A 24,125-nucleotide genomic window follows, 5' to 3' on the forward strand; every position below is an offset into this window, starting at 1 on the left:
TCAGGAAGAGGGAGGAAAGGAGTGGTTTCCTCGGGCCTCTGGCTTCTCTCATCTTTCTCTGGAGATGGAGGATTCGATGTTCACGAGAGGCTGGCCCAGCAAACCTCTGGGGAGGAAAACAGCCAAAGGCCTTGTCTTCCTCTTTCCCTCCTCTCCTCCCCTTCTCAGGAGAAGACTCACCCAGAAGTGAGGAGGGGCGCCCCAGCTCTCCAAGACCTGGCGTGTGGGAATCCCACACAGGGTCTCCCCAGAGAGAGCCTAACGCACATTCTCGGGTCTGGCCTGTCGGCCTTTAGGTGCTCTGCTGTCCTGAGGCCTGGCCATGCCCGTGCATGAGGAAAACCCCTGAAGTTCGCCTGGAGGAAGAAGCATGCAGGGCTTCCCCAGAGGAAGTGTGGGCCGAGGGCTGTCCCCTGTGGACAGGCAGACGCTCCTGGTCTGCAGCTTTATCCTGGCAGCAGCTTTGGGCCAAATGAATTTCACAGGGTGAGTGGCTGCTCCTTCGTGGGAGGGAGGATTGCTGGGAGCCAGGTGACCGGGTGGCCCAGCGGGACCTGATCAAGGTGAAGGGATTCAAGATTTCAGTTCCCATCCTGAAGCCACTCCCAACTCCGTCACCTCTCACTTTCATGTGCGAGGGTAGGACACGCAGCTGTATTATTGTCCCTCCCCCAACCTAGAGTTCTTAGTCTGGACTCCAAGGGTAAGCTTTCAGGGCTCCAAGAATCCCCTGAAATCATATGGAAAATTTTTTGTGTATCTACTTTTTTTCTGGAGGAAGTGTCTGTAACTTTTCTCCGATTCTTAAAAAAAGTTATAACCCCCCAAAGACTATGTACTCCTAATGTATGGGTGTGGTATTGTCTTCCTTTGAGTAAAAATAAGTATGAGTATCATATACCCTCTACGGACATGATTTCTCAGCTTCCCAAAGATCCCGCAAGGTAACCACTCCATAGTATTTCCATAGTAGAGAAGAGGAGACACAAGCTTAGAGAGGGGGTTCATCATCCAGGGTGTCAGAGCCGGTCAGGGAGGGAGCCATCGCCATCCCAGGCTCAGACCCCAGAGGTCACACTGCAGGCTGCTCAGTTACATGACCTCCCCACCCCTCCAGAGGGACAGGAAGGAGCTCACCTTCCCCCTATGAGGTAGTTTGAGATTGATCTCTTCCATGTCCTGCGGCTCTTGGGAGAAGGCAGGAGAGGGCACGGGGCTGGGGGCAGACATGGCCTTGGGCCCTTGTATGAAGAGCATATGGGACCACCATTGGTGCCCCGACTCCCTGTATCTCTCCTTTATTCCTTTTGTTCTCCCTCCCTCCTCCATCCCCCACATTCCTTTCCCATGCTGTTTCCCCTGTCTTAGCATTGGGTTCATCAGCAACGCTGACGGGCGTTTTTTTATTTAGTCCCCTGGGTGGTCTGTCCTTGGGGCTGGAGGGACCACTGGTCCTGGGCTAAAGGGCTTTCGTGCTTCCCAGGGCTACAAGTCCTTCTGCTCAGGGGTCCTCTAGCCTCCCAGCTGTCCTGCCAGGTCCCCGCAGCCTGGCCTCTTTTCTACTCTGCCTCTCCCAAGCAGCACAGTCTTCCAGGAATCCTTCTGAGCATCTCCCTCCACCCTCTCTGTGTCTTTCCAGTGACCAGGTTCTTCGAGTCCTGGCTAAAAATGAGAAGCAACTTTCACTTCTCAGGGATCTGGAGGGCCTGAAGCCCCAGAAGGTGAGGACCCCACAGGGCTTGGGGACGAGTTCTCTCCTCCCTCACAGCAGCCTGCACCTTTGGCTCCATGTCCTGCTTCCCCCACCCCAAACCTGCCCTCTGGGTGTGTCTGCCAAAGATCACAACACTGTGGAAAAATCAAATGTGCCTCCTCTTCAGAAGAGGTTGGGAGCACTCACCTGGAAGGTTGGGTGGCCCTTCTTGGCTTTCCCCTCTGTCCTGTAGGAGGCTGCTCTGAAAATGGCTGGAATGTCCTGAAGCCACACGAGAGGTACATGTATCTCTGGGTGGTATGCCATGCAGCATGCAGACTGGACACATCTGTTCCCCAATTGAAATGGCTTAGCTTGGCAAACCTGTGTTTTATTTGGGTTCATCCCTGTCAGCCTGAGCATTGGTTTCTGAGAACATTTGTCCTCAGCAAGTATTCCACAAAGGAAAACATTTTCTTCAATAATAGAAGGGTTTTGTTTGAGGGCTGTTGAAACAAGCTGATATTTCTGGATGTGGCCCAAAGCCCACGTTCCTATTCGTTTGAGTGTCCCTATCAACCAGGACTCAGAAAACTTTATAATAAGTCTCTCCATTTTACAAACTGAAAAATAGACATGGCAGTCGGATGGCACAGGGATCCAGATCAGGCCTCTCCTACCCCTTTGGGGTTTAGGGGCAGTGATGTCTCCCTCTTCTCACCAGGGTTCTTGTCCATGTTAATGTCCCAGATGATGAGCCGTCTCACCTTTAGAAATTATTTTGGGCTCTTTGGATCCAGGCGAAGTTACATTGTGTGAGTGAGGCTGGGAGATGAGGTGCTTAACATCAGGGAAGGAAGCTCAGTGACTTAGGGATTTTGTTTGTCCCTGTCTTTCTGCTCGGCCTTAGGGGTTTCATTTTGGAATTGGGGCCCTTTCAACTGTATAAGAGAAGAACATCTGGCCCTCCAGGGTGCCTACAGGATTGTGTGATAAACATGCCCATTTTTTTCTCCTTTGTGATCAAGGTGGACTTCTGGCGTGACCCGGCCTGGCCCAGCCTTCCTGTGGATATGAGGGTTCCTTTCTCTGAAATGAAGGACATCAAAGCTTACCTGGAGTCTCATGGCCTTGCTTACAGCATCATGATAAAGGACATCCAGGTGAGGTCCTGCCCCAGCGCTGCGGCTGGGGTCTCACCTTCATATCCTGTTTTGGTTTGGGCCCAACATGGAGAAAGGACATCCAGGGCTAAAATGGACATTTTCTTTCTGGAGTTTCATCTGCATTTTTGTGAACCTACCATGGAAAGAATGAAACCTCACACTTCTCAAGGAAAATTTAAATCTAAGACAGACTTCATAAGTCATAGTATGGTAATGGCAGGGTAGCTTGTGGAGTCCTCTTTTTTTTAAATTAAAATTTAAAAAAAATTTTATACAATTTTAAAGGTTACTTTCCATTTACAGTTATAACAAAATATTGGCTGTATTCCCCGTGTTGTACAATACGTCCTTGAGCCTGTCTTACACCCAACAGTTTGTACCTCCCACTCCCCAACCCCTATACTGCCCCTCCTCCCCCAACTGGTGACCACTAGTTTGTTCTCTATACCTGTGAGTCTGCTTCTCTTTTGTTATATTCACTAGTTTGTTGTGTTTTTAAGATTACTTGTGGTGTCCTCTTATGGAGGAATTTGTAGTTCATGGCAAAGGAGGAGACGGTGGAGAAGGGAGACAGGAGGAAATAGCTCAGGTCTTTTCTAGGCACCATGGGGAGGGAGGCAGCTCTTCTGGATGGCTCCTTTTACTTTTCTGACTGCGCCCTCCTGTCCCTGTTGTGTCTCAGCCATTCGATAGCAGGGGATTCCTTCACTCCAGAGAGGCAGGAAGAGGTGAGAGAAGCCTAGTGTGAGCCCTGCTGCGGTTTCCTTCCCCCCACCTCCACTGCAGGGCCGTCAGTACTGGGCGCCTTTCCCAGGCAGGATTCTGCCAGAGGAACAGCTTTGGGAGAAGCAGCTGCAGGCCTGCCCTTAGGGAGGGCGAAGGGAGACTTCATCCCAGACACCCCATTCTCCCCGCCCTCACTTGTTGCTGCACCTTACAGCGTCTTTTCTGAATGTCATGAAATTCTATTTTAGTTGTTCTGTCTTCAAGGATATCCCAAGGAGTCTCTTTCCTAAATCGATTCTTTCGGGCATCACTGGGTTAGACCTCTCTGGCTGCACCCCTCCGCAGACGCTGTTGTGTACCTGTAGATTTGTATCCACGTAGATTCCTGTGCAGCCACATTGTGCTGCAGCTAATCTCCTCTAAGGGCTTTGCGTGTGGGAATACACAGTCCCCAGAGCGCACACACTTGGCGCCACATACTATTAGGTGTGTTCCTTCCCATGTAAGCACGGGGCTGGGGGGCTGCGGTCCATTCAAAGACCTTTCTTCCTCCTCAGGCACATCTGTTTCCCGCTCAACATTTCCCTAATTAAATCCCCCACAAACAAAAATGGGGAAACTCCCACAGACAAGAGAGGCTACCACATCAAAAGACTTAGTGCTCAATTCTCATTTTTCGCCCTTGCCTGCATTTTGAAGTTTGCATTTCCCTGCTTCTGTCCTGCCCTGGAGACCCTGCAGCATTGGGCAAACAGATACGAAGAGGTCTCTGAAATTTTTCTGTTGATTTCTGCATATCAGGAATGGACCCAGAGGCACCTGTGAGTCTCCTCCCCTTCACCAGCTCCTCTGGAACTGCCCTCTCCTGTCATCCCCGGCCCCTGGATTCCCTTCGCTGGGGGAAACAGGGAGCTTTTCACGCCCTCAGTAAAATGCCCTCGACTCCGGGCCCTAACCCAGTCTGGCAGGATTTTCACCAACAACTTGCTCTGTCGGCAACGGCAACGCATCAAGCTCTGATTGTTATACTTGAGATCACATTTTGGCTCCCAGGGAGCTGGGGCTGGGAGGAGGCTGCTGTGTTGAGTTGATCTGTGGTGATGATGGGGGAAGGTGTCTAGGAGGAGGGAAGCTCAGAGGTGCTAACGGGAGGGAAAGGCTTTGCACCACTCAGGTTGTTGGCCTCCAGTCTCATGTTTTAGTTATTGACGCACAGACCTGGTAGCCTTCTGTCTTCTGGATCCCCTCACCCCAGTGTCTGGCATAGTGTCTCCTGCGTGGTGGGCCCTCAACCACTGTGTGCTGAATGAATCGCTCTGTTGGCAGATTCAGGAGGAGCATGCCCGGAGAGAGACCTGGCTAATATGCTGGTCTTTGTCGCCAGAGCCCCCTCCCCTGAGCCCCTCAAGGTGCAGAATCATTTGCGTTATCTATCTTTATATCCCAACACCTACCATAGGGCCTGCCACTTAGGCGGAGCTTAGTAAATGTCAGTTGACTTAATGGACATGAGAAGGAGAGGGAAGAGGAGAGAGTATGCTCGCTTGTTAGTACCAGGCTGAGAGAAAGTGTGAAAAACCTTGGTGCCAGCTTTTACTTTGGCCAGAGGCACTGGAGATTTTTGAGGAAGGGAAGTGCCCCCCTGCCGCTCCTGTCTTGTGATCAGAGGGATGCTTGAGATGAGCTTATTCATTCCACCCACAGATACAGAGATACCTACTGTGTGCTGGGTATTGGTCAAGGCACTGGAAAAACAAAGATAAAAAAATCTAGACACTGGATCCAGGGGCGCTTGAGTGCTGTGGGGATGGGGGAGTTGAGGGGAGTAAATCAGTGATTACAATGGAGTGGATGGAGGTTGCTATGGGAGCGAGTACAAGAGGCACTGCATGTCGCTCTGAGGCTCCGAGAAGGCGGTAATTACGGTGTGGCTGAAGAGCAGGAGAGGGGGGGCCGGGGAGGGGAAGGGGCCTATGATTGGCACTGAGGCCAGACCAGAGCACAAAGGACATCCTCCACCAGGTGAACAAGTCAAGATGAAATCCCGAAAACCGTGGGGGAGCCATCGGAGGGCTCTGACATGATCAGATTTGCATTTTAAGAAAAATCCCTCTGACAGTGACAGTGTTGACAATGTTGAGGTGGGGGCAGGAACAGGGGGAGACTGACAGACAGGAGGGTGGTGAGGAAATTGCAGCGGGCCGGGGGAGAAATGATCAATTCCGAGGGGGCTGTATTTGCATTTAATTTTTCTTCACCTCCTCATTCTTTTCAGCCCTTCGGTGTTTTTTTTTTTCCCCTGGGATGAGTCACCATGGAAAAGCTTCACTTGAGCAATCAGCTCTGTGGATTTTAATGGCTTTTTTCTGATTACAAAATTAATAAATATTCATGGTAGATAATTTGGAAAATAGGGGAAAGCACAAAGGAGAAAACAAAAATCACCCATGCTCCGAGCACGCTCTAGAGCAAAATACAATTTAGTGTAAATACTGCTTCGCCAATTTCCCCCTCTCCTGGATCATTCCCATTAGCATACAAATATAGAGTTATTTCTCTCATCTTAAAAAGGTCCTCTCTTGATCCTTTCCCCCACCTCCAGCTATCACCCCATTTCTCCTCTTCCTCATAGAGCAAAACTCCTGGAAATATTGACTGTACTTACCATCTCCATCCCTCTCCTCGGGTGGACTGTCCACCGCTTGCTTCACCTCAACCACCCTTGACAATGTCACACACAGCTCCTAGGTCCAACTCAGCAGTCAGCTCTGAGTGTGCAGTGTCCTGTTCTTTCATCTTTCATCCTGACTGGTCACTCTCTCCTCTCTGGAACACATCTCCTTCTGGCTTCCACGACACTACACTCTCCTGGTTGTCCCATCTTACTGGCTGCTCCTTTGCATGTTGTTTCCCTGTTTCCCAGCTCTGTCCTTCGACCTCTCCTCTATCCCCTCATCCAGGATCATGACATTGAATACCTTCAACCTCCTGAATACTGCCATATTTATAGCTCCAGCCAGACTTATATATCTGACCTGAACTCCAGACTGACGTATCTAACCACCTACTTGGCATTTCCACCTAGGTGTCTAATGGGCATAGCAAACTTCACAGGTACAAACCTAACTCCCCTGGCCACTCCCTGGCCTGCTCCTCCATAGCCTTCCCCAACTCAGGAAATGGCAGTGCCATCCTCCTGTCACTCAGACAAGAAACCTGGAGTCATCCTTGACTCTTTTCTCACATCCCACAGACAGTCCATTAGCAAATCCTATCAGCTCTCCCTTCAAAATGTATCTTACCACATCCTATTCTATCACCACGGGCTGACACCCCATCAGCCTTCATCTGGATTATTCTGGTAGTTTCCTAATGGTTCTCCCTGATTCCACCCTTGCCTCCTTATTGCCTAGCCTCAAAACAGCAGAGGTGACCTTTAAAAATATGCAAGTCCTATTATGTCACTCCTCTGCTTAAAACCCTCAGTGTCTCCCCACCTCATTCAGAGTAAAACCCAAAGTCCTTAAGACTGCTGTAAGGCTCTACATGATGCAAGCCCTACCCCACGTCACTGGCCATTCTCCCCTTGCTCACTCTGCTCCAGGCACTGGAACCTGCTGACGTTCCTCCGGCTTGCCTGACCTATTCCTGCTTCAGTGCCCTTGACTAGGATCATACCTCAGGGCCTTTGCATTTGCTGGTCCTTGTAGCTGGAATGCTGCTTCTACAGATATCGGCATGGCTTATTCCTGCACTACTTTCAACACTTGATTCACGTATCAGCTTTTCACCCTATTTTAAGTTGTACCCTTCTCCTCCCACACTCCCCTAGTTCCCACCCTCACTTTTCTCCTTGGCACGTACAGCCTTCTAATATCCTATATGATTTACTTATTTGTCTTGTTTGTTGTCTGTCTCCCCTACCAGACTATAAGCTCCATGAGGGCAGGCAATTTTGTTTTGTTGGCTGCCATATCTTTAGTGCCCAGTGTGTGCTTCACAAACACTGGTCTGCTGAGTAGAAGAGATTAAAAAGTGGGAAAGATGTTGGCTGGGGTGGGGGTGGGTGGCAGCTCTAAAGAGGAGAGGAAGACAGGAATAGGTGAGGAAAGGAAGGAATCATGGGTAAGGCCCTGAGGGAGAGCCAGAGTCTGGCTGCATGGGGGTAGGGGGCTGAGGAGGGTTGGGGGTAGGGGTTGGGAGACAGGGACAGCAGAAGGACTAGGCCCCTCTCTTGGTCCCAGGGAGGGGCAGGGGCTGCCTGACTCACCCAAGTGACCACTAATGGGGGTCACCTGCTGTCCAAGTCCTGCAGACACCACTTCTCCCTGGAGGAACCCAGATTTCCTGGTCATGCCCTGTAATGATTATTCCACCAGAGTCCTGGTGTCACCCAAGAGTTACTGCTGTCCTGTCATTGTCATCATCATCATAGCTGGCATTTACTGCATGCTAGGCAATGTTCTAAGCATTTTACATGTATTCACCCTTCTAATCCTCATTAGAACACTTCAAGTATGTGTGAAAGTACATGGTAACATGACCTCCATTTTATGAAGGTGCAGAGAATTTCCTAATTTAGGAGACTGAGGCACAGAGAACTTCGTAATTTGCCCAAGTTAGTGACAACATCAGGATTTAATCTGAGACAGCCTGGCTCCAGGCCCTGGACTCTTTACTGTTGTGCCGTCTGCCTTCTCAAGCGGTGTCATTGTTGTTTGTATGGCGTTTTAGCTTTGCCTTTTGGGCAGGGAAGCCTCGGTTCGGTCCTGAATTCTGAAGGGTCCATTCTAACAGCCCCAGATCTGTACCCCCTCACCCGCCATCCAAACGTAGGCATGGACTGTAACTGCCACCAGCCATGCAGCTGCTACTGCAAACGTTAGGCCTGGAAGAGGAGGCCAGGGATGCATGAGAAAAGGTGACTGCCCTCCTCACAGAGAGGACATTAGAGCCCATCTCCTGCCCACCACCACTGTTTCTGTGAACTTCGTCCATTTTACGTCTGTGGTTGGAGTGAGCTGTGAATGCAGATTCCCCTCAGGCGTCATCTTCACCTTTGGGGCCCACGGTCCCCCAGCACCCCATCTTGGAGGTGCTGTTCTTAATGTCCCCATCCTTCCTTGCTCCTGTCATAAATGAATTTACACCGAGGTATTACTTTCCCTGTCAGCTTACGGCTTCCAAGGAGGCAAATGGCTTACTTCTGAGTCTTTTTTTTTTCTCTGAGAAGCCTGACAGGGCTGTAATTAGGCAAGCCTGCGGCAAGTCTGCATTCTTAGTTCTCCCATCCCCTTCCCTCAGCCCTGTGAAGGGAGCAAACATCTGTGTATTTTTCAGGCCAGGGTAGATTAATGTTCCTGGAATCGAGGGCCCAGCTGTGAGGGCTGAGCATTCCCAATTTGTAAGCGGGTGTCATATCCATTCACAAGGCTGTGAGCGCGTTTGGAAAGTTATTTGCAGTTTAGTGCCGACTTCCCATTTGCCTCTAAGCTGTCGTGTGGAACAAAGGACAGCCTTATGGGAACTCTCTTCCTGTGGGTGTCCCTGAGCTGTGGGGAAAGAACTGGGTCCTCCGGTCCTATCTTCCCATTTTTTCTTCCCTCTCCTCCACCTTCATTCACCACCTCCATCCCTAGGAAGTTAGATGTATGGGCCCTTTAACTTTACGGCATTGGGGCCCTGACTCGGGGTGCGTTGGCCTGACCTGCTCTCTGCTCTGCAGCTGCTCACTGCAGCTGGTCATGCCCGGCCCACAGTGAGGGACATACATTGGTCATGGAGGCTGCTGAGATTTCCGTTGATTTTCTGGGAAGAAGACAAATTTCCTTTGTTAGAGCTTCCCAGGCTGGTGCTTGTGCCAGTGAGGATCAGGGCTCCTCCAGCCATCTCTAACTAAACCAGCAATCCCAGCTTTGCCCAAGTGGGACCGTCCCCAGCCCAGCCAGTTCAGCTAGAGAACATTGCAATTACAAATGCCTAGCGTGTAGCTGGTGCTCAAAAAGAGAACGAAATGAGCCCCAAACATTGACTTCCACTCCCATTTAAAAATCTGTGAACTTGAGGGTTGTGAGAAAGCTGACAGGGGCAGTGGGGTGAGTGTGTCATCTGATAGTGGCCTCGGCTGCAGCGGAGTGGGGCTGAGGTGTCTCTTCCAGCCCTGGGACTGAAGGCGCCATGGCTGCTGCTTTATTTTTAGCCATTTGGGTGTTTTATCTTTGTTTTAATATTATTTATTCATTTAGAAGATTTTCCTTATTGAAGTGGTGTGAGCACATTGCCAAAATGCAAAAATAGAGAAAAGGAAAAATTGCTTGAAATCATAATCTTTCTCTCCTAACAGGCATGTTAGCATTTTGGGGTGTTTTTTTTGGCATTTTACTGTGTTGTTTTCCTATGCTTGGGGTATTGCCTTTTCATTATTTTAAAGCACTTTTAAATTACAAGAATAGTATGATGGACTTTTCACCTGTTGTTCATATTTTATACGTGTTCTTACTCTTTCTCTCTCTCTCTATGTACACACACACACACACACACACACACACATAGACATGTGTACGTGTGTGTGTGTGTGTGTGTGTGTGAGATTCTTATTAGCTTTTAGTTTTGATAGCTAGCTGTCCTTAAGGAACATAATGTTAGAAACTAGGATATCTGGGTTTTTATCTCACCTCTGCCCCTAGTTAGCTTTGCTATTAAGTCTCTTTACCTCTCTAATTTGCTTTTTCTCTAAAATATGAACAGTTAATTCTTGCCCTGTCATCAGGTCATCTGACCAGATCAACCACGATGATGAGTATACAGATGCTTGGTTAAACTAAAAGACTCTGGCCTGAAGCAAGGCATTATCAGGATTTACTTGTGACCCAGAGATGCAAACCAGAGTGACTCGAGGGTTGACAGCCTCTGCTTTCCCAGCACCCCTGTGGCAAAGGGGCCCAGGCACCTCCCATGCTGCACAGGCAGAGCTGAGTCCTCCTGGGGTGCTTCGGTCCCTGGGTGTCAATGTAAGGGTATGAGCTTAGGGTGGAGGGCACCTGCCCACCTCACTGAGTCCCGAGCTGGGAAAAATGCCCCAGGATGATGTGGGAGGTCAATTCAACCCAGGCACTATACTGCCCTCTCTGTGGGAAGTACCACATGAGGATTGTGTGCCAACTCCAAATTGCCACTCAAGGAAGGACATTGCTTTGGCTCACTTGTACTTGTGTTTAAGAGGCAGTTAAAATGGTGAGTGACAGACTGTTGGCACATTAATTGTAATGATTTGGACTGGCTTTTCAAATGGCTTGGACATCAACTGTCTGGGCTACTTCCTGGGGCAGAGTGCATGCTGTGGGTCAGGGGAGCCCCCTGCTCCCCCAGGGGTCAGTGTACATAGTTCAGCTTGGGCTTTGGCTCAACCGAGTGTTCACAGCGGACAAAAGCAATGTTGGCAGTAGCCCATGAGCATCTTTTCCAAGACACTTTTATATCTTTTATTACATTTTATCCTTTTGAGATGGGCAAGGCAAGTCCCACTTTTCAAGCTGAGGAAACCAAGATCAAGGTTCCACAGCAAGTTAGTGGCAATGGCACACTTAGAGCCAAGTTCTCCAGACTCCTTGTCCTGTGCTCATCTGGGAAATGGCGGCATGAATGCCAGCTTGCCAAGCGGAAGAATCACCCAGCAACCTGGCGTCTCCTGCTTTTGCTCAGTTCACACTCACAGCGGCTCATTCTCCCATGTCGATGCTGTGTTTGTGCAGCCAGCTGAGGCAGGGCTCAGAAGAGACATGCCTGGCCCAGCCTCCTTTTCCCTTCCTAGGTGCTGCTGGACGAGGAGAGAGAAGCCATGGCGAAATCCCGCGGGCTGGAGCGCAGCCCCAGTAGCTTCAGTGACTCCTCGTATCACACCCTGGAGGAGGTGGGTCTGCCGAGTCAGGCTCTGGACTCTGTTGTCCTCTTGAGCCTTCAGGGTTTCCAGCCTCAGGACTCTGGGGTCTACAGGAGACCGTGAGCGGACACTTGGGGAGTGCAGAGTACCCACTGGGCAACAGGAGGTGGACAGCTCAAGGAGGTCCAGAAGCCAGGATTCAGACAGAGGGGGCTGTGGCTCCACAGTGCAGTCCACGGCAGGCGTGGGACCGGGGTGATGGATCTGCGAGGTGGAACACTAGAGCAGGGATCCAGCACCGGCCAGAACAGAGCAGGTAGAGGCGCCTTCCTAGCTGACATTCTGGCTAGGGATCCAGGGGTCTTAACCTCTGCACGACCATTCCTGTGTTAAGTGACCCCAGCTGTGAGTACTAGAGCATAGAGGGACAGGAAGCTAGGCATGTTAGAGAGCCATTTTGTAGAATTAAAGAGTTGCCTTCAGCTGGAGAAAATGTATGATTATGGTTACAGCCATCGAGGGCAGGCATGACTGATTGTGACTTGTTTATAAAGGTAGAATATGCAAGAAAAGCATAGAGACACCCAGTCGAGAAAGAAACTCTAGGCACACATCCTATTTCCATGTAAAGGATGACATTATTGATATTGCCCATCTATTATTATCATTATCACTCTCCCCATTTCACGAAGTCCGTTAATAGAGGATCCATTTTCTCTCATATATTTGTTAATTTAATTATATATTGGAAGAATAAGAGAATGACTTAGTATATTCCATCAGTATTTACTGATGTCAGAGATAAATAATCCTGCTTTCAAGAGGCTTAGAATCTAAAAGGGTCAGGATGACTAAAAACAACACTGCAAGGACTATGAGATCTGTCAAATGGATTGAATGGGCCAATAAAATGGAAGCAAGAGAAACTTCCAACCAGAGAGAGCCGTGCAGGCTGACCCTGGGGACTGAGTAGGCTCAGCACATGCTGCTCTTCCAGGCAAGGCTTAGGAAGAGCCTGGGAATCCAGGCTAACCACAGCTCCTGCCTTAGACCCAAGGTAGTCTTTGATTTTTGTGATACTTTTAGATCCTCAAGGGAGGTGGGAAAGCGTTAAAGAGGGTGGGATGGGGCAAGGAGAATACTCAGAGAGATCCTGGGGTTTGCCCCGTCCCTGCTTAACTGCCCATCTGAGAAACTTCATTCCTTTCAGATATATACCTGGATCGACAACTTTGTAACTGAGCATTCAGATATTGTCTCAAAAATTCAGATTGGCCACAGCTTTGAAAATCGGTCCATTCTTGTTCTGAAGGTAAAAGCTAGCAGTGTTGACCACTAGACTGTACAGTGAGTGCCTCTGGCATAAGTTGAGCTCATATGGGGTTGTGGCTGGGTGGGAGTTTTAGGGAGAGAGATGTGTACACTCTTGTCCCGAGGTGACCCACAAGCTTTGGGATGGTGGTGTTCAGGGACCCACCCTTGTAGGTGTGGACAGGTGGTAGTGCAGTGACCTGGCACGTCTGGGTCAGGAATCTGGTGGGATGGTTGCTAAGGAGATGGAACTGCAGAGTGGCAGTCATCACCTTGGACTTGGGATGTGAGTGTGAGTGAGTCAGCATTCTTCCTGTTACCTCAGTTGCTTCATCTGTTCAATGGGAAGAGCGGTACCCAGAGGCTTCATTTACAACAACTGAGGTCATCTGGCTCAGGCAGCCTCACAGATAGGCCTGAGTCTATGAGGACACCTTACAGCCCTTCACAGGGGCCACTGGAAACAGAGCTCTAGTAAACTTGGCAGCAGCAGTGCCCTTGGCCATGAAGAGGCAGGATGGGTGAGAGTGTGGAGCCTACGGAAAAATGATTCTTTGTGTGTGCCCTAAAGGGCATTCAGGAGCGTGGACCACTCAGAGCATTTGACATCCTGCTCTCAGAGAAGACAGGCGCTGCAGTCCTCAACAATGCCCTGGGGGAATCTTCTGAAGGGTCAAGTGGTCTCATCTAGCTCAGAACTTGACTTCACCTGTGCCTGTTTTGATTTCCCTTAAGGGCTGTCTGTGTTCCCCCTTTAATGCTGTCTAAGACCTTGCTACTCAGTGCGGTTCTTGGACCAGCAGCAGCAGCATTCCTGGGAGCTTGTTAGAGACTCCCAGCCACACACCCCTTTCCAGATCTACTGAATCAGAATCTGCATTTTACTGAGCTCCCCGGAGGATTCATGTGCCCTTCAAAGTTTGAGAAGCACTAGTCTAAAATACTTTCAAACCTGGGAAATTCTGTGCCTCTGGCTGGATTACTTTGCTCTCCAAGAGCATCACTGTGTCTCCAGGGCACCCCCACACGTGTGCACTTTCTATGGGCTCATGCACAGGTACCTCCACCTACAGCCCCCGTCTCAGGAAAATGGGGCCGCTCCAGGCAGTGGGGATACGTCTGGGGCCTCCTTCCAGGCAGTCTAGGGACAGCTCTGGAGCTGTTTTGGTTCAAACTTATATGGGGCCCGGTGCTTTTCCCCAGTTCAGCACTGGAGGTTCTCAGCGCCCAGCCATCTGGATCGACACTGGAATCCACTCCCGGGAGTGGATCACCCATGCCACCAGCATCTGGACTGCCAGGAAGGTCAGCACGGACCATGGGGGCTGGGCTGGGGGGGATGGGGCTGCTCAACTATTTAAGGGCACCTCCAGTTGAAAACTTAATTCGTGGTTCTCCTAACGCAGGGGGCTGTCTACGCTCTGCCCTATAGAACAGCTGCCATGTGCTCTGGCCTTGTGCAGCACAGAGCCCCCAGCTGTCCTCTGCCTTCTCATTGTTTAAAATCCAAGCCTTTGGTTCTGCACAAGGCTGAACCTGATGACTGATGCCATCCCTGCCTGCAGCCACTGGCTGTACAGATGTCCTGCTCTGCTTTGGAGGAGAGGCCAGCAGGGCCTCCTGTCCCTCACCCTGTCCCCACCCTGCCCTTTCTTGCAGATTGTCAATGAATATGGCAAAGACCGCATTGTGACAGACATACTGAACGCCATGGACATCTTTATGGAGATTGTCTCCAACCCTGACGGGTTTGCTTATACCCACAGCATGGTGAGAGTACCTGAGAGGGAGGGGGTCAAGGATCAGGGGTCAGCTCTGGGGGAATGGAGGAAAGGTCACTGTGGCTTGGGATGCTTGGCTGAGGTTCCCTAGGGGCAGGACCCTCGGGGGCTCCTGGCAGAGTCTCACTGAGGCAGGCGGGCTGCTCAGGTACTGTAGCTGCAGCTCTTGCCCTTCAGCCTCCCTCTTGCTGCCCAGGGAAGGCCACTGTTGATTGACTGTGCTTGGGCCTCTCTCTCCATACCCATGTTTAACCTCATAATACCCCAGGTTTAACCACAAAGCATCTGATCTGCAGCCTTGGCCCAGCCCCATGCCAGCCCCATCCTGCCCTAGAGATTCCTTCCTTTTGCCCCTCCCTGGCCCGCCGGACCCCACTTCCTAGACCAGGATGTCAGAGGCTCCCACCCAGGAATGGACCCAGTGAATGAGGTCACCTGCCCTGTGCTTTTTCAGAATCACTTGTGGCGGAAGAACAAGTCCAGCAGACCCGGAATCTTCTGCGTTGGTGTGGATCTTAACAGGAACTGGAAGTCAGGCTTTGGAGGTACTGCAGTCTGCTGCACCCGGGGGCAGGGCTGGAGAGGACTTGGTTCCTGGCACGTCCCCCACACAGTCAGATTATGTTGACTCATAACTGGGGAGGCAAAGCAGTTAGCTAATGCAAGTGAGTCATGGCCAGGAACAGGCAGGCACATGCCTAGGATTGGCCGTGAGGTATGGGGAGAGGTTGCATATGTCTGTTAAATGTATACATATGCTAAGCCTTCATGGGAAACAGCTCCTTGCCTGGGGACTAACTGCAAGGGTCAGATCCTAAATATGGCAGAGAAAGGCTTAAGGAGGTCCAAAGTAGTCTTGCTCATTGTTCAAAACCCAGAATTTGTGGTGCCCCACCCACATATCTCTAACCCTTCCTTGAATGGAGCATGCCACAAGAAAATGCCTCCAAATTCATTCCCTGAGACCTGTGACCCAAATTTTGCCCTCTGGGGAGGCCAGAACAAAGGTTCAAACATGGAATAAGCTAGTTCCTTATCATTAACAGTGACTTGAGCCTGGCCTTTATTTTTGGCCCAATTACTTTGTGACCCTGGGCTGTTGGACTGTTGTTTACCTGCAGGGTTGTATGGTTCAAGGGAGGGGTAGGCAGCTTCCTCCTGAGTTCCCTTGGTGTTCTTCCTGATTATCTCCCTTGCCACGCGAGGGTCTTAGGGACTAGATGGGGAAACTGAGGCTTCCAGAAAGCCCAGAGATGAGTATGTGGACCCTTTGAATGCAGCAATTTGATGGTTGGGGTTCTGGGTCTAACCAGGAAAGTTCCCAAAACAGAGGGGTGTATGGGTACAGCCCTCAGCCCCCAGATATTGCTCCCACACTATACTGGGGGATCAGGGTTTGGCTCCACAGGAGACGATGCCATGCTGTTGGCTGCTCCTACCCCCTCACCATGCTGTTGAAAAGCAGATCTGCAGATGGGAGGTCAAGCCACCAAGATAGAACATTCTAGATCTGGATGCCCATTGCTTTGAAAATCTGATTTGAGTCTGTTCTCATTGAAAAATAAGGACAGCTCTGAAGCATACAGAGCGAGGCCACCAGCCCACAGTGTAGGGGTTGCCTGAGAGTCTGGGGCTGTGTTTTAGCTGCTTGTGTAAGGGAACACAGCCACATAAAATTAGGTGTTTCCACCTCCAAATAACCAGACATTTGCCCCCAAGAGGGCATCCACGTGGGCCCCTCAGAACTGGCTGAAGAGAGTGCCCACATACCCTGAGACAGACTGGCTAGAAGAAAGACAAATTACCTCTTAAAGAAAATAACTTTTGTGAGTTTCACCACAGGAAAAAAACATCAGTATATATATATACACAATGTAAAAAAAAAAAATATGTGGGAAAAAAAGCCCAGAGGGGACAAAAAGCTCCCATAATCCCCCTGCCCAAAGATTACTGCTTTTAATAATTTACCATGTCCTTCCAGTGAGTTCCCCTTGCTACAAATTACATTTTTAGACAAGGAAAAATAAATAGCTAATGAATCCATTAGCAGGTACTTGTGAAACAGGCAGGCTCAGAGGACTTTGATTGTGAATGTCAGAGGCAGACAGCTAATTCCCATTTGGTCAGGGGAAGATTAGATTATTCTGCTTAGCTCAAACCAGAACTAACGGCCTGAAGTGTTTCTCCATATTTGGGCAAAGCCACCTGGTCGTTGGCAGGGGAACCACTTGCCATGCGTGGGCTGCGAACGCAGACAAAGCTTGCAGCCTCCCTTGCTCTGCTCATCTGTTGCTATTTGTCATTCATCAAGTGTAGCAGGTGCAGAGGCTCCCAGCAGACACAACAAACAGGGCCACTGTTAGCTGGGCCAGCTCCAGCCTGTGAGGCTGCTCTTACCCCCTCATTTCCTGCAGGCACATCCCCTTCTAACCAGGGTCAGTCCTCGCCCTAGGCGAGGACCCGAAGACCAAGAAGAGATGCGCTCCCAGGTGACAGAATTGCCTGTGGGCCTGCCTGTGGCCAGAAATAGCTAGCGAGTGTCTGGTTAGTGACTCAGGGGGGAAGATTTTGTTTATGGTTTTATTATTGCCTTAATTTAATTGCTGCGTAAAGAGTAATCTGTAGATCATCCCTCCCACCGTGCTGCCCTCACCTGCACCCTTGGAGAGGACCTGTTTGCTGCAGTCCTAGAGCAGCATCTGAACTGGTGGGCAAGCCTCCCAGCTCTCCAGCCAGCTCACTGCCCTGAGGGGTGCTCTGGCATCCTCAGGAGGCTTCAGAAGTTGGGGCAATCCCTGGCCTCTGACTGGGCTTCTGTGCCGTCATTTCAGGGAGGAGGAGTGAGAGCAGGACCTGGGATGCTCTTTCCAGTTGTGTTCCTAACCCACAAATCGTGACCAGCCCAACCTAGCCCTCCATGACATGGCCCTTGGGGAGGGGAGGAAAACAGAAGAGGAAGAAAAGAGATGGGGAGCAAAGAGTCTAGTAGGAGATGGGAACAAATTAAATTTGTGAACAAAATAGAAGCACAGCTGCTCTTTGCCCTCTCTCCAACTTAGGTCCCCAAGAAGAATTTTCAAAGACTCTTTGCATCTGTGGTTCCCAGACCAGCCTTGGGCAACTATGGTGATCTAGTCTCTCTTTTCCTCCAAGTTCATGCTGTTCTTGGGCCATGGCTGTGGCAAAGCTTGAGCAGACAATAAGTCTGAGCACTCAACTGACCCAAGCCTTTCCCATGGCCGTGGAGGGTCAGCAGAGAAGGATCAGCTCAAAGGGGTCACTGCTCATAGGGGAGGCCAGGTTGGAGGCCTACTGGCAACTGCTGAGGCAGGCCTGCCTTTCTAATGGAACCACAGTCAGGACTTAACCAAAGGACAAGCCAAGGGAGCTCCCTACAGGGCCACAGAGCTGCTGAGTCATAGTGTGGCAACACTCCTCTGATGTACTAGACTAGGGTATGAAGCAGTAACAAATATCCCTCCAAATCTCAGTGGCTTAACACAATAAAAATTTATTTTTCATGCATACAAAGTCCAATGTGGGTAGGTGACCCTCCTTGACATCTTTCTTCCACTGGTGACAGAGGGATCCAGGACACTTCTCCATTTAGAGTTTTTTCCTTCAAGCACACAGACAGAAGAGAGTGTCAAGAAGTCGCACTTGCTCTTAGCCTCCAACTAGAAGTGACACATCATTACTGCTTACATTCTCATTGGTCAAAAGGAGTCACATGACCTCAACCAAACTGCAAAAGAGGCTAGGAAATGTAGAGGAGTACAGTATATTTTGTGAGCACTAAGTGTCTTTCCCAAGCCTGGGAATTTGAACACTTTGGGTGCTTTGATTCTACTTCCAGGAAATGGTTCTAACAACAACCCCTGCTCAGAGACTTATCATGGGCCCTCCCCCAAGTCAGAGCCAGAAGTGGCTGCCATTGTGGACTTCATCACGTCCCACGGGAACATCAAGGCTCTGATCTCCATCCACAGCTACTCTCAGATGCTCATGTACCCCTATGGCCACTCTCTGGAGCCTGTTTCAAACCAGGAAGAGTTGGTGAGATTGGCTGCCTAGGGCTTGGGGGAGGCATCCAGCAGACTCCCAACAGACCCGATGGTAGGGAGCCGGGGGTGGGGAGACTTGTTCTCACATGTGATCAAGTTCAAAACTGGAGATGCTGTGCTTCCTTCTCAAAAGAGCTATCTACATGTTCAACTTCCAAGATTCTGAAGTCCCTGCTTCTCAGCAGCTGGTGAGGGTGTGGGAGTGTGGGGAGCACTGGCATCTCACTGTCTGGATTTAATCTTGCAGTACAGTCTTGCCAAGGCTGCAGTGCAGGCCCTGTATGAGGTTCATGGGATCGAGTACATCTATGGCAGCATCAGCACCACCCTCTGTGAATGAGCCTTCCCTTGTCTGTTGCTGCTTCAGGCTGGTACCACATCCACCTAGGGTTGGACCAGGTGCAAGCTCTGCTGACTGGCAGGCCTGGTTGGCCACAGGGTTGTGCCATAGATCTAGCTGGGCTGGGCCAGAGCTGATTTCCACATTTGAATAGAAGGGTGAATGGTGGTACCCAGACACAGGCACCTGTTTCTTTGCAGCATTAATTAGTGCATATCTCCCAATGCCTGGGTTACTACAATGTTCTTTGAGGGTAAATGTCCCAAGTCTGGTGGCCTCAAGAAGCTTTCTTTTTGCCAGGGCAGAGATTGGGCTGGGTGAGCAGCATATGGCCCAGGTTGAGGCCTAGGCCAGGAAGCTTGGTGTGGCAGGAATGGGTGGGAGTTTGGCCCCCAGGGCCTACTGTCCTCTCAGGATGCCTCTGTACCTTGTGACCACACCCTGTTCTTCCTTTTGGGGGGCATTTCTTTGCCCTTTTGTATCCAGATGTGGCCAGTGGGATCACTGTCGACTGGGCCTATGACAGTGGCATCAAGTACTCCTTCACCTTCGAGCTCCGTGACACGGGGCGCTGTGGCTTTCTGCTGCCAGCCACACAGATTATCCCCACAGCCCAGGAGACTTGGATGGCCATTCGGACCATCATGGAGCACACGCTTAATCACCCCTACTGACAATACTGCTGAGGGCAGAGCCAGAGGGTTTGTCTTCTTTCCCAAGACCTGGGCTCCTCCTGAAACCCAAGTTATGGATCCCTTCCCCACCCCTGCCCTGACTCCTTAGGAAATAAAAACAAGTTTGAAGAGGCTTGGTGGCTTCTGGCACTGACTGCCACCCCTTTGGGCTCAGCATTGAGCGGGGGACAGGGGCCTTGGAAATGCCTCTTCATTCCTCAGGTATCCAGGTGGACAGGGGGACTAGCAGCCCTTCCCTTTTCTCCTCTTGAAATGTTCTCCGGGCCCAGAACAGATAACACACCCCCTGGAGCTACTAATACACACACTGTCCCTTTGGTATTTACATTTTAAGATGAGCCTGGAGGGGACAGTATTTGATCTGAAGGAGTGGATCTCCAGTGGTGGTGTTTCTGGCACCTGGAGCCAGGGGTGGGTTACAGACAGGCAGCCTGGGTTGGGGGGTAGACGCACATTTCAGAGTCCTCCATTCAGAAGATCCCTCTCATCCTGTTAACGAAAGTCAACAAGTTACTGGTTTGTGACCTGCTCTTCCTGGGCACCCTCACAGGCTCCCTTGGTCTTGGAGCAGAGTCGCAGCCAGTCAGAGCCAGCACAGCAAAGCACCGCACATCCAGAGAGAAGTCCTCTTTTTCCTCCTCACGATAATCATCCTGGTTGTCATGCACTGAGAAGTTAGTCTAGGCAAGGCCATTTGCTTTATCTCAGGGAGAGATTCTGAGATACAAATGAGGTCCCTTCCCCCATCCTCAGGCTTCCTTGTACCTTTTGCCTTCCCCCATCTCTGCGGAGCTGGGATAGTGGGAAGGCAAGTACCCCCGAGAACAAGAAGTCAACTGGAGAGCTGAATGGGCTTGTGTAAGTCTGAGGCAGGAAGCAAGACTTTGATTTGCAAAAGCCAGACTTTAGTAATTGTTGCTAAAGGAAAGGATTGTGGATACCCATGAACTGGCCCCTGCAGAACATGGAGTGCAGGGTTTTACAGACAGGGAAGAAAGTGGGGGAAAATAGGAACAAGTCCCCCTTTCCACCCAACCTGTAAAAGAAGACAGAAGTTGGACCAGTTAACAGAAAGAGGGGATCAGTGGTGATCAAAACTCTGGGTATGGGCCATGTCCAATATGGCGCCTGAGCCTCAGATTAACAGTAGCTGAGCAAGGACTCTGGACAGGTGATTAGAGGCAGCCATATGGCTGGGTACACATCAGTAATGCAGCTGTTGAGAGCTCTTAGCAAAGAAATGAGAAGGTTGGTGGGTAAGAAGGCTTAGGGTAGAGGCGAGAAGGCTTAGGGTAGAAGCAAGTAGGCTGAGCCGAGGGGCCATGCAGCCAGCAGCCATGATGGCACGGTGAGCATCAACTGGGCATGCCTGTGCCCAGCGCCAGCTGTTCCGTGTGGGAAGCCTGAGAAATCAGGGAAATGAACCCCTGAAGAACCTAGATCATTTCCAGAGGAAGGGCCAGTGACAGAGGATGAAAGAATCCTGACTCGGGCTAGAGTTTCCCAAAAAAGATGAGTTTTTTTTAGAGCTGGAAGTGGTCTAGAATTTCCAAGCTGAAGTTTTCTGCTATTAACAGAAACCCGAGGTCATGGGCTAAGTTAGATAAATAAAGCAGGTCATACTTTTGCACACTGGGGTCTGTGATTATAACTTCTATGCCCTTTGCACAAATATTTTTATTTCGTCCTCAGGGGGAGGATATCACTGGTATTAATAAGCTCATTAATAAGCTCAGATAAGGAGAGCATGATTTGGAGAGGTTTTAAAGGCCACAAAAAGCCACATAGATTGAAAGTTGAGGGAGATTTGAACTTGGGTTTGTCTAACTCCAAAACCACCATGTCACCATTTGTCCAAGCGTGGCCTGTGGCAGAATCTATAGGGAGTCATTTAACATAAAGATGTTTGGATTCCACCCCCAGACTGAAACAGAATCTCTGGGGTGGACCCCCAAATCTGCTTTTTTTACCATCTTCCCCAGAAATTCCGAGGTCCCTTAAAGGCTGAGAATCTCTGATCCCTGCTTTCCTGCTTCCCAGAAGGAACACATTCAAGTCTTCTAGGGGGAGTGGGGCTTTGGGCCTCCTACCCTCTGTCATTGTCTATTAGGGCTGAAGGTGACTACAGCAGTGGGAAACCAGTCATCCTTCCCCAAAATATTCCCAAGGGGCTGCCTTGACCCTAGCCAAATGCAGTGTGGTCTGCAGACCACAGGCATCAGCATGACCTGGGAGCTTTTTGGAAATGCAAATTCTCAGGCCACCCCAGCCCTACTGAATCAGTCTCTGAGGATGGGACCCAGGTGATGCTAATGCCTAGTTGGAGAAGTATTGCCTTGGAGGCAGGAGTATGTGGACGCTGATGGGCTTCCCAGTAACAGTGAAAATAATAAACTCTTTTCTGGCACATAGTATGCAGCAGGCGTGGTTCCAAGGACTCAACGCATTGCCTCCTCACAGCTCTAAGAGGTAGGACTATTTTTTTAAAAATAAATTTATTTATTTATTTTTAATTTTTGGCTGCATTTGGTCTTTGTTTCTGTGCGCAGGCTTTCTCTAGCTGCGGTGAGCGGGGGCCACTCTTCGTTACAGTATGCAGGCTTCTCATTGTAGTGGCTTCTCTTGTTGCAGAGCACGGGCTCTAGGTGCACAGGCTTCAGTAGTTGTGGCATGCGGGCTCAGTAGTTGTGGCACGCGGGCTCAGTAGCTCTGCGGCACGTGGGATCTTCCCACACCAGGGCTCGAACCTGTGTCCCTTCCATTGGCAGGCAGATTCTTAACCACTGCACCACCAGGGAAGTCCCGAGGTAGGGCTATTACTGTCCTTATTTTCAGATGAGGAAGCTCAGGCTCAGAGAGGACAGTGGCTTTTAAAAGGCACGTAGCTACTGAGTGGCAGGCCTGGGACTGGCCTCCAGGTGACCCTGAGTCATGCCCAAAGCCCTTCAGGACCAGGGTCAGGAACTTGTGAGCCAACAGGCCCACAGAAGTTGGGGCTGAAACTGCTTTCCAGATGGGGGTCTTCTTAAAAGGCAATGTTTTCCTTAAAATCCTTCAGTGACTTAAAATAAAACCTGCCCAAGGCGCCGCATGGCTGGCCCTGCTATAGGCCCTACAAGGTGGCCGGCCCTCTCTCATCTTGTTTCAATGCCTCGTTCGTCAGCCCCAACCTCACCAGCTTTTTCTCAGTTCCTTCAGCTCCTTCCCAGCTAGAGGCCTTTGTATGTGCTGCTCCTCCTTGTCTGGAATATTGTTTCCTCTTACTCTTCCTTCGTGTGGCCCACTCCTTAAAATTTCCCCTTCAGTTTCATTGCTTCACTAGTCCTTCTAGGACCACCCACTGGAAGTAGATCTATTATTTTCTTTTCCTGAGCCTTATTTCTTTCTTTGATAGCAGTGATAATAATTAATTGACTTCTTTATTTGTTGTTCTCTCCAGAGAACTAGTTTGAGAGCCTATGAGGGGAACAACCATGCCTGGGTTATTCACTCTCAGTTCCTGTCAGGCACACAGTAGGTGCTCAATATTCGTTGAAGGGGGGGTGTTTCTTCTCCTCAGCCTAGTGCAAATTACAACTAGGTTTAGCGTATGTGACAGAAACCCACCTTACTGTGGCTTAACCAGATCAAGGTTTTGTTTCTCTTACAGAATAAGTCGTCTGCGGTGGGCAGTGCAGGGCTAGTTCAGTGACTCCTTGATGCACTGGGGACCCAGACCCCCCTGGCCTATTCTGTTTTGTCACTTTGCTACCATTTTGGCCCCTAGTCTGTTGCCATCATATGACTGAATTCCAGGCAAAAAAAGGGTAAGGGTAAGGGGCAAAAAAATGTGAGCCAGCTGAGTTGGCCATCCATGGGCTTAAACTTACATCTTATTGGCTGGGACTGTGTCAGGTGGCCACGCCCAGCTGCAAGAGAGGCTGGGAAGTTGCTTTATAGCTGGACACATTACTGACCGCCCCCAAAATTGGAGTTCTGCTGGTAAGGAGGAAGGGGAGGATGGATATTGGGAAGGCAGCCAGCAGCGTCTGTTGCAGCTTCTCTGATGGGAGAGAGGATTTGAAGGGGCCTTTGAATCCATTTCTTTGCTCTGGCTCATCAAGTGACTGACTTTATCATAAAGCCATAGAACTTTCCAGATGAAAGGGTCCTTTGAAAGCTTCTAATCCAACCCTTTGCAGTTATAAAGACTGGGGGCCTCCGGATCATCTAACTTACGCAAGGCCCCACATGAACCTAATGGCTGAGAGAAGCCAGGGATTGTCCTCCTAGGACTGAGGGGTCTCCTCAGCAAGCCCAGGGGGGTGATGGCTGGGGGTTTAAGCTTATCAAGTAAAAGCTCAAGACTTAGACATGCAAGTTTTGAAGATATTACAGAATAACCTCTTTTTCATAAAACTTGAACTTCCCACCCCCGCCATTTCTTAGGTATATAATGCTAAACAAGAATTTTTTTTTCTGCATTCTGCT

At 50.1% G+C, this 24,125-nt stretch overlaps 1 protein-coding gene across 2 annotated transcripts; it reads left to right on the forward strand.

The window, feature by feature from the left end:
- Nucleotides 1–370: 370 nt before the first annotated feature.
- On the forward strand, nucleotides 371–19,743 carry CPA5 (carboxypeptidase A5). Of its 2 annotated transcripts, XM_060108081.1 has the most exons (11): nucleotides 371–486; nucleotides 1,640–1,721; nucleotides 2,722–2,856; nucleotides 11,396–11,494; nucleotides 12,675–12,776; nucleotides 13,979–14,080; nucleotides 14,435–14,545; nucleotides 15,011–15,101; nucleotides 18,413–18,612; nucleotides 18,868–18,952; nucleotides 19,447–19,634. In XM_060108081.1, exons 1-11 carry the CDS (start codon nucleotides 371–373, stop codon nucleotides 19,632–19,634), a joined length of 1,311 nt encoding a protein of 436 aa, XP_059964064.1. The 2 variants fall into 2 exon arrangements, with proteins under 2 accessions (XP_059964064.1, XP_059964062.1); XM_060108079.1 differs by lacking the exon at nucleotides 18,868–18,952 and having other exon boundaries at nucleotides 19,447–19,743.
- The last annotated feature ends 4,382 nt before the right edge of the window (nucleotides 19,744–24,125 follow it).

This window comes from Mesoplodon densirostris, chromosome 9 (assembly GCF_025265405.1).
Source record: "Mesoplodon densirostris isolate mMesDen1 chromosome 9, mMesDen1 primary haplotype, whole genome shotgun sequence".
Classification (NCBI taxonomy): domain Eukaryota; kingdom Metazoa; phylum Chordata; class Mammalia; order Artiodactyla; family Ziphiidae; genus Mesoplodon; species Mesoplodon densirostris.